General features: G+C 36.9%; 1 protein-coding gene across 1 annotated transcript in view; it reads right to left on the bottom strand.

Annotated features, from left to right (window-relative positions):
* Positions 1–11,004, bottom strand: part of IFT81 (intraflagellar transport 81) — a 43,227-nt gene that overhangs the window by 6,711 nt on the left and 25,512 nt on the right. Inside the window, exons 12-17 of the mRNA XM_075769853.1 lie at positions 6,985–7,134; positions 4,889–5,017; positions 3,601–3,690; positions 2,508–2,594; positions 811–882; positions 636–721 (exon numbers count right to left, since the gene is read on the bottom strand). Coding sequence (XP_075625968.1) covers positions 636–721; positions 811–882; positions 2,508–2,594; positions 3,601–3,690; positions 4,889–5,017; positions 6,985–7,134 — 614 coding nt within the window. The remainder of the gene's footprint in view (positions 1–635; positions 722–810; positions 883–2,507; positions 2,595–3,600; positions 3,691–4,888; positions 5,018–6,984; positions 7,135–11,004) is intronic.

The following is an 11,004-nucleotide window of genomic DNA, read 5'->3' as shown; positions in this document are numbered from 1 at the left end:
GTCTTTATAAGGGAGTAAATGAAGCTGAGCGTAAAGATGAAGGTTAGTGTGATGGTGCAGAACAGTATTCATTCCATCTCCAGTAAAAACTGCAAACAGGAGCAAACCAAAATGCATTTAGGATGCATATATGCAGTCCTCCATGCCTGCACCAGTGATGGTGACAGCTGTTACACCTGAAAGAGGAGTAGAAGATTTGCAAGCAACAGCCAGAATCTGAGGGCAGCATTCGGTTGCTCTCGGAGAGGTGGTAGACCTTCTGCTCCTGCACACGGGAGTCTCAGGGCGAACCCTGGCAGGGGCATTATGTCTGGTAGAGCCATGCTTCCTGCAGGACCTAGCTGAAGCACAGCTTCTCTGAGCCTGTGCCAACAGGCCCTGTGAGTTAAAACCACTCTCTGGGGCCTATAATCTCCAGCAGGAAGGGAAAATCTTTTGGTATGTCTGAGAGAACTCGTAGGTTTACAGCAGTATATACTGGAATTTGAGATGCTTATTTTTAGATTATTATAGTGTTTCTAAATTTATCAGGTGAACTCCTCCAGTTCAAATGCCAGTGAGAAAACTCCTAACTTCAACCTTAGTTTATGAATATCCTTCAAGTTAACACAGAGGAAATACATCAATACACTTACCGAATTGCCTTTCGTCTCTCCTGTGGGTCTGGGGAGACGTATGCCTTCATTTCTTCTTTAGCACGCTGCAGCAGTATTTCTAGATTCTACAAAGAAATGCATAATTTGAAAATCTATATATTATAATTGCTATTCCATTTCACAGTGAACAATTTGGTCCTTCTCGTGATCTTACCCTTTTCATGCAGTTAATGTAACGGTAGTTACTCTCTTCCTGAACACACTCCTCAAGAAGTCCTTTCACTTCCTGTAGTACAAGAATAAAGTTTCAAAGGACATTGTGACTGCAAGTCCACAGGAGATGCCCTGTGTTGCTACATAAACCAGATACAAAGATATAATATACATATGAACCAGATATAAAGAGTCCATAATAGAAACAGGCATAATACTGAATTGATAATTTCTTCAATGTTTATATAATTTGGGCTTTGCAGAAGTCTCTTTTACAGTGCAAGACAATTAACTTTTTTAGATTTGCAGTTTCAGTCACAGTTAGAGATGCTCAATGATTGTTACTAGGTGTTGGTTAATATGACCGACTCCTGACAGACTTCATAAGTGCTGCCAAGACTCTTGTTCCTAAGCACATCTCAAGTGGTAAATCCAGTTGTGAATCAGCATTTCCTGGAACACATCTGCAAAATGTATGTTAGAAGCTACAGACATATTAATAGTATGCTAATTAGCAATCAATAATTATGTTGAGGTGTATGGAGATAGTGGATTAGTCCCATCTCTAAATGGTCCATACCAAAAACCCTAATAATCCAAACGGAATTCATGTACTCTGGGTCACACAGCAGTTGTTAACTCCAAAGCTCTGTCACCATGTGATTTTTGAGGCCATCAGCTGGAAAACTCAATTCTACTGTTCAACTGCAGGAGTCTGCTGACAGTCATGTCCAGTGTAATCAGTGGATGTGAATGTCTTCACATTTTAGAAAATGACTAAGATTTGTCTGCCTGGAAAAAAGCCTTAATTGCTATTGTAAAAAAGTTCTTATGGAAGCTCTGCTTCATAGTAGGTTTATCTGTGGATTCTTTCATTTTGCTTGGATTAAGCCATACAAAGGTACTTTTAGTGCAGGAAAAGAATTATCTATATACCCACCCACACTTTAAATGTATGCCTTTTTTTAGTTTGAAATATATCCCTTACGTGGGCAAGCCCTTGTAAAATCAAGTCCAGACAAAATTCACAGGAGGTGATCTAGTGAGATGAAGCAGATTCATATAAACATATTAATATTTCTGTCTGTCCCCACCTTAAAGGACTGCGCTAGTTTAAGTTCCTCCCTTCCTAAAAGTGCTATAGTTCAAGTAATGCATAAACTACATACACACAAGCTCTTCGCTGTAGCTAAACAGTTGTATTTTTTTAAAAAAGAGCTGTATGCAAGAATACAAGACACATATTTAATGAAGTATCCTTGCTATCAATTTCAGTGTATTAATTATCCATTGGATCGGTTGCTAATTTAATGAATCTGCTAAACGCATATAAAGATTTATCTTCATAAATTAATCCTTATTTTATGGTCAAATTCTTTCCTAACAGATACTATTTAGGTCAGCAGGATTTCTGGCAGATACAATGTTCTTGCTAATCAAAGCTGGACATCGATGGAGGGACTGATGTACCACCAAGTTCATTTGCTGCTATTCAGAACAGGAGATGTGCGCCACTGTAGCTAGTCCACAGCAGCTTCAGGCACAATTTGCATAGTTGTGGATCACTACTGACTCATTTCCACCTGAAGTGGATTTGTACTTTCCATATCCAGAGGAAAGGCAGGGAAAATACGGTACCACAGCGCACAGCATGTTGCACAGCATTTATTCACATGCACGAACAAGCCACCATCTTACCTGTTCCAGCGCAGAGCGATTGCTCTCTAACCCCGCTGCACAACTGTCGTACTGGATTTTTTTTTCATCACATTCTTGAGTTAATTCCTTATGTGAAAAGGGCAAAAGGGTACATAAATGAAATCTTCAATTGACTGACATGTGACACGCTGGCAGACTCTGTTCTTGGCGGTCTCACACATCGGCCTCAGCTCTTGGCACACTCACAGACACTTACATAAACCTGCCGGGCTCACGGGTATTATTACACACAGGGAAGCCACTAGCCTTCACTTGCATACTGGAGGATCAGCTGTATACACCACAACATAGCATGCAAACAACTTCTTTACCGCCACATCCATAGCTTTAATGTGGTCAGTTAATAGGGTGGTGTGCAAGAAAGGAAAAATAATTATAAAAATAGAGATTAAGAAAGGATTCATAGAGTTGCTACCTATGAAAAGCCAGATTTCTAGTTGTACACCAGAAATGCCTTAGCTGGATTTCATTTGCTGACATTTTTAATACAAAAAGTAAGTTTTATGGAAGTTTGGTTGATAGAGAAATGGATAGCTCTATTTACTTCTGTGGCAATCAGCCAACTTACAGCAGCTGTGGACCTGAATGACTTTTTTTTCATCTCACTATAAAATTCTGAAAACAAATGGATAAATCTGTTGTTCCTGCAGACTAATATAGAACTTAGATCACTGTATTCAGCTATTTGGATGAGATATCATTTGCGATCCATTTAAAAAGGAGAGCGTTAGTTTAGATCATTAGTGCTGAGATGCAGAAAAAGCTCTGAAACCAATTTGAAAACTCACTTTTAATTTTTTTTTTTTTTAAATTTTCCCCTGGTGAATTCTTTTTTTTTTTTTTAAATTGCTATAAAGGACAAAATTTTCAGCCTGATTCTGTGCCTGCACTGTCAGCTTTTATGAACTCCAGGCAACAGTTGCCTGTTGCAAAACACTGTTGACCCATTCTGCTATTTCCAGCTTTCCTTGAGTTGATTATGTCCTTGTACAGCACTACGGAGAGCCGTAAATTAGACTTACTTGTAATTCTGACTTTATTTACACAGAACGAGAGAAGTGTTTCTACTAACTTGGCACTTTTGACGCAACTGTCTCAGTTCTTTGATGACAGGAGCTAGGCTTGCCTTCTTCTCTGCCACCATAGTATTCAGTTTTTTTACCTGATAGAGGGACAAAATAATATACATTAATACTATGATACTAATAGTACATTTATATAATTAGGAACGTGAAAATGAAGAGAAGCAAAATATATAAAGAAAAAAATGTGCGATGAAGACTGAACTATATATAATATATAAAGAAAAAAATGTGCAATGAAGACTGAACTATATATAATATAAATTCAGGCCTAATTAACAAAGGGAAAGAGCCCATCTTGGCCCCCCCAAGCGGGGCCCTTGCCACAAGTGAGACAAATTCTGCTCCCATTGTTTTGGCTGAGAACATGCCAGAGAAGTCCAGAAGGCAGCCTGTGTGCCAGACACCTAATGAGCTTACGGAGTAGGGGAAAATGAAGGAGTTGCATAGAGGTGGACTGAGAGAAAGGAAGAAATTCTTAAGAAAACAAGCCAACCAACCAACTTGCATAGGTTAAATAAAGTTTGAAAATGCTAAACCAGAGTCACTTTAAAATATTTATACTGACAATTCAAATTCAATCCAGCTTTCTATTTGAGAGTCATTCTGGTTTAATTATACCACTTTATTTTAAAAGTGCCCTAATGATTTAAAAAATGTTATTTTGCTTTTTGCTCTTTTATAATATTTTCAAATTAGAAATCCAAGTTCTGTCTTGCTTCTATGGCTATGTGGGAAGTTAAATTACAACATGACAGAGCTAAGGGCAATTGAAAACTAGGCTATAGGGAAAAAGACAAGATATTTAGCTCTTTAGGCATATTAAGTATTTTTTTAAGAAATGCTTAACTCCAGTGATTTACAAACATTTTAGGAAAAGATTGTTACAGATTCAAACCATTCGTCTCTTTCAAGTAACGTGCAAGAACAAATATGAAACCACTTCTGAAATCACAAAAAAGTAAAAAACCAAAGACAACAAGACTTGATGTCCCTAATGTTTCTGAAGGGGATGAAAGCATGATGTATTTGTAGCATGGGGTTTTTTATAATTCTAAACTACTTCTTTGTACATTAAAAGAAATGTACATTTTAGTAATTTTTCTCAAGATTACCTTTGCAGATGTATACTGTTTGAATTTCTTTTTAATCTATAAACATAGATTTTTTTAAAAAAAATTAAAAACCCAAACAAAAAAACCAATTAAATTTGGTTTTATACGCTGAGGAACTAGATATTTAAATTGAGGAAATACAAAAGTTTAAGGGAAAAATCACCATTTCAGACATGTTATCCAGTGTCCGGCCTTTCATTTCATCCATTTCACTCTTTACTGCAGATACTCTTTCCAGCTCCTCCTGGGTGTAACTATATCCAGAAATACCTTTCTTGTCTTCAATAGCTTCCTGTAGACACAAAAAACAAATGCTGAATGTGAGTCCATTAACCAAGTAACACAGCAAATTCCTTCACAGAGCCAAAATATTGCAAGAAAGTGGAAAAGGTAAGTACCGTAATCAATTTACTTTAAAAGTGATTAATAATCTAGCTGCCACAACAACTAACATTTTGTCTGGCGCCTGTATAGTAGGAGAGTAACAACTTTCTGTAAATACACTATTTGGTCATGCAGTGCCCAATGAAATTAACAGAAAGATTCCACAAAGTGAAGTGGCCTTTAGGTTGGGCTCTGAAGAAGTTCAATATGTAAAATCCAGATGCTTAACCTGAAGAGGTAGCTAATTATTTTTTAAACAACAGTCAAGCAAAACTATTCATTATAGTAATACTAATGCCATCTTACCAAATTCTAGCATTACATTACATAAACTTTACATTTAATTATACGTTGATGTAATAGTCTTTAGCAATGCTTGCTCATTAAGTACGTAAGGAGAATATTTTCTGTAATCTGAAAGCTAAGTGTTGGTCAACGCATCCACAATTTGTTAAAAAAGCCAAACATTCATTCTTAAAAGCGCCATTTACCTACGAACTCCAAGTCAGTTATTCTCACAAACCTTTTACAACCCTACGTTTAAGGAAAGATTTGCCTCTACTAACAGCAACTGCTACCATGATGGGAGCTTTTTGAGGACTTCAGTAGCAGTGTGTGATTTGCCAGGGCGTTATGCCCAGGGCTAGAAAAGGTATATTTGATCCTATGGTGTGCACTAGTCATCTGGTGGTGAGAACTGTATGAGGTCAAAGCTCTGTAGTTTTACTACAAGGTAGTTTAGAAGAGGTCAGACGTGCATGAGAATAAACTGTTGACCACGTGTAGCCACTTCACAGAACAACTTTGAGTGCTTTGTCTCTGCTGAGCTTTCCCTGTGAGATGACTGGTGTACGTTAGTCATCCTGCTGTAAATAAACACTTCCTAAGTGAAAAGACACATCCACACACCTTCTTTCTTCTAGCCGAGTAGCAATCACGAGAAAAAGCTCTGATCCTACTGCTTAGGTCCTTCTTTCTACCCAGGCAGCAGTTTGGGTTTTATTTTTAATTAAACTATGAATGCCCTATTGAAACAGCATGACATCATCCACTGCATCTATGTGACTATCTTTCCAAAGTCTCTCTCATGTATTTGCACACTTTCAATTTTCTTTTAATAAGGCAAATACTTTTATGCTTAAAAATGCAAAATATGTACATAGAATAAAACAGGTATAAGGTAAATAAAACCAAAATATTTTGATAACAAGGATACTGGTATTGGAAGAAAATACTACAGCAATATAATTTTGTGAACTAAAAAGGGAATTTCTTTGCATTTGGGATGTGTGTATATTCCTTGAATGCTTACAGTTATGCATAGCAGAGATCCTTCTCCTGCTGTTCAGGCTTAGAAAAAGCATTCATACAGTTTCAAATTTTTGACTTACTGTGAAACACATTTTCGTCTAAATATTCTGGGGTTAGAATGTTTCCTTCCTGCCTGCTCTTTTTTTAAATACTTTTTCTATATATTTTGCACTGGTAACTTGAAGCCTACTTGCTGTTGATAATTTTCACAGCCCTTACTATCTATGTGGATACCGAAAACTAATTTAAGAGTCCAGCCTTGCCCTAACTGGAGTTACCAGTGAAGATTTACCATTGACTTTAAAAAGCAGGGTCAAGCCCCTCCGTCTAAAAAAGAAATTGCAGAACAGTCATGAGTGCCTGTAAGAAACAGTTGCTGAATGTAAAGTACAGCGGCTTAGCATAGTCACAGACAAAAATACATTTTATACCCTAACGACTCTTTTACTAACGGCTGCAGGAGAGCTGAGGATGATGTACATTAGAATCTAACAAAACAACATCCATCTTATTATATAGCTGTTATCGGGGAAGGACTGTGGGAGCAGGGAATGCTTGTATTACCAGCTGCTGCTGAATAGCCTCGTGGCGCTGTTTTAGAAGTTCTTCTGTCCTCTGGAGGATACCATACTCAGCTGTAATTTCTGCTATTTCCAGTCGCTTCTTTTTATAAAACGTGTTCTTGCTCCGGAGCTTATTAACATATTGTTTAAACTGGAACAAGAAAGAACAGAAATACCATTTAACTTAAAGCAAAAAAGGGTCTTATCACAGACTGTTGCCATATAAAATGTAATTATCCTATTTGGACTGGAAGATTAAGTGTTTGGAACAGAGGACTGGAATTCAGGATTCCCAGGGTCTATTTATTTTCAGCTCTGCATTTGTTCACTGAGTGAGATCAAGAAAACCAGCTCTATTGCCTTCTGTCCCAGCTCACTCATTTGTAATAGTGAGATCATTGGGTTCTGCTCACCACCATTTGACAGTTGAAAAAGTAATTACTCTTTGCAAAATGTTGTGAGAATCACGGATAATAAAAAAGTTAACATAATACTAATTTGCACTGGTAACAGAGCACCAGATCAGCAGCATGTAGCCCCAAAGAGCTCTGCAGACCAAGAAACACGATAAGAAAGGGCAGAAAAATTGGAAGAGAAGAGGGCATGGGAAAAGACTATCTTTTTTTTTAAATGCTAGTTCTCAACAGTTATAATTTGTTGTTCTGTTTCCTTGACTCTTGCAGACCTAAATGATAGCACTGGCCAAGTTTTTAAAAACAGGAAAATAAAAGCAGAGTCCTTGCATAGAAGCAGAGAAGCACAATATATATGTCACTCAAAATCTAAAATAATGGAGAATTGATATTTTTATTAAGGACTAAGCAAAATAATCCTTACAGATCAACAGCTTTAGCTAATTTACATCTGAATCTGCGCGTGCTCCATTTGTAACATATGAAATATCAGGTGTTGAAACAAACATGTAATGTTTTTCTTTGCCTTAGTGTTTTCCATCTGTCAAACAGGCTTAGCTCTTATTCTTACATTTTACATGAGAGCTGTGAGGCAAATGCCAGTCACAGTTCAAAAATGCATTCAGAGCCAGAGATGGAAAGCAAGTAAAACTTATTACAGTAAATGATGTAAGAATATGCTTCAGAATGTTGCTGGATGAGGAGGGGTTCAGTGTGTGCAGAGTGAACATAAGACAGGCACCTAATGCAGAAAACAGGAGTCCCACTACCACAAGTTTGAAACTCAAACATAGAAGAACTTAGATTTTGACATTTATATTAATTTTTCTTTTTGCAAAATTACGTCTCTCCCTTCTAAAGAATTAAATCCAAACCCCCAATGTGACCACAGCCTAAGAACCCCCAGAGTAACTGTATGTTCTATAAAAAGTGTCCTGGGCAAAATGCCCAAAATGAAATCAACCCTGTTCATCTGCCATCCTGTGCAATATCTAGGCCAAAGCTGCTTCTCTCTTGCTATGCTCCAGAACTATTTTTAAAGCCAAAAGCTATAAACATTTTTGGTGAAAGAACAAACCCACAAATTACTCAATGTGCTCTATGCAGATGAGACTATGTGTGGCTTTGGAATACCATTGTACATTGTGCGTACTACCTAGGACAAGGATAGACAAGGTCACCTAAGCCACAGCGCTGCACAGCGGAGGCAGTTCTGTCACTGTCGTACTGTCTTTGTTATATTACTGGCACACTTAATACAGTATTATTATTATTATTATTTTTCATAGCAAATTCAAGTTCATCCTCTTAATATAAAAGAATTTTTTTAATTGCCTAGATAATACCAAGTTTTCTGTGATTTTCAGAGATTATAAAAGTGTAAATACAATCTCTCCAACTAACTGAGGAGAATTTAAGGGAAGCACAGTCGTCTGTCTTGATGGAGTAGTTCCAGAGACATTTCACGTGACCAGTGGAATATAGGAAAGAGTGATGTGAAGGATTAAACTTACTTCATATGTGACCACATGCAGCTATCAAATCTGAATGATTTTCTGTCAGTTTATCCCAGGATGAAAAGCAAACTATTATTCTCTTCACAGCTATAGCTACTTTTAAGGTCTTGAAAATAGCTTGAGTGGGAGGTAGAATATTTGCATATTCAATATTCAAAGCACAATGTATTTTACAATGGAAGTCAAAGGATCTTGTTGATTAAAGAACTGATTCCACCAATGTTCTATTATTAGTTGATTAAGTTAGGACTATGTAATAAAAATTTCATCCAAAATGAACGAGTTGCTCACATTGACAAGTAAAACCTATTCATTTTAGGAGATGGATGTCTGTCTCTCATTGCAATCTCTGACTTTTTAAAACCAAACTTAACCTTTCACATAGTTTTTTATTGCAGCAAACAAGGTAAAACAAGATACAAACAATGGTAGCAAAACAATAATATCTGTAGAAAATCAATCAATAGGTTGGCAGAATTTTCAGAAGAGTTCATCCACTCCAAATCAGCAGAGATTAAGCCCCTCAAAATCTCACTAACCGAAGGCTCCTTTAGATCCAGGGCCAAATGCAGAGCTGGAGTTATTAGATTTGATTCCACTTAAATCAGCAGCTTGTAAGGATCTTACGGCAAAATTTTTACTAAAAAAAATAAAAAAGCCTAAAAGCTGAGAATCATTCTGTAGGTTTCCAAAAATTATAAATAAGCTTCTTGCAAAATACCAGTGCCTTCATTTGTGTAAGCCTTACTTCTGAAGCTTCATATATGTCATGCTCCCATCTATATGTAGATGAAAAACCAAACCCTTAAAATGCTATAAAACATTGTATTTTACTGCAGTAAAAGGTCATGTAAATAATTTGAATAGTTCACAAAAGAATAACATTGTCTAGCCATATGACTTTAAAGTTAACTAACCAAAAGGAATCCGTTTTTGAGCAGCAGCATTTTCCCATAGACCAGGTCAACTGCTCCCTGCGTAGACACTCCGCAGGCTCAACCTACCGAATTCCCATGGATCCATCGGTGCCTGCAGTGATGCACCATTCAAGGCCATGTCCACTAGTAAGCTTTTCTTTCTCAAGCAACTTAACACAAATAGTTATTTAAGCTTCAAAGATTAAATGACTGGACAAGAACCAAATGCTGGCACTGAGTTAGCAGTTAAAGTAAACAAGGCTGGAGCCCCGTGTTTGTTAGCCAAGTCAGAGCCCCCTGAGATATAAAAACTATCCAAATGAAAGCAAAGAAAGATTATTCTTTTTCACTCGGCTATTTTTATGGGTGACTGTAAGATAACAAGCGTGGAATCTGGATTATGAAATAGAGTGAATGAAAACAGGACTTTGATCTCTCCTAGAACATCCTGCAGCGTGCAGGTATCTAACATCCCTGGGGAGATTTCCTCTATTAGGTTCCATTTTTATTGAAAGAATCCAGCAATGCCAGTACTTCGTGCTTCTCCACTTAGTACAATCTGAAAGAGATTGCTATCACCAGATTAAGTCTTACCACACTTTTGTGAAGTAATTAAGTATTACGACAATTCTAAATACGACAAAAATTGAATCATGGCTTCTCCAGGACCAGACGGGGCCTGGCAGGTTACCCCCTCCAGAAAAGAACACAAGCATGCTGAACACATGCCTCAGAGCATTGGCACTCACTGTAAGCCCATCATTTTGTCTCCTTAAAACTAACATTCGACCCACATGAAGTTTTCACAAGGTTCTTATTCCGAGATTAGCGTTAAAGGAGAAAATGGATAAGCTTGTTTTCAGAAGAGAACAAATCCCAGATTAATCCCTCATTTTCGAGTCAAATCTTTAAAAGCAGTATTTTCTGGATTACTGTATCAATTTGATTGTGTTGTAGTAATCAAAATATTCTTCATACAAAAGGACTAGAGAAAATTAAGTATTAATTTTAAAAAAAAGATTTCTTTCTGACATGCATAATCTAAACAAGGTTCCAAATAAACAGTTTTGTTAATAAAATTATTTTCATAAGCACAATAATTGCCAAAAATCTTAGCTGACTATCTCTATTTTTATTAAGAATTGAGGAATAGATGGTTTAATTTTCTAACTAG

Source organism: Balearica regulorum, chromosome 17 (assembly GCF_011004875.1).
Source record: "Balearica regulorum gibbericeps isolate bBalReg1 chromosome 17, bBalReg1.pri, whole genome shotgun sequence".
NCBI classification, from domain to species: domain Eukaryota; kingdom Metazoa; phylum Chordata; class Aves; order Gruiformes; family Gruidae; genus Balearica; species Balearica regulorum.
The sequence above is the reverse complement of the archived record's forward strand: the minus strand, read 5'-3'. Positions and strand labels throughout refer to the sequence as shown.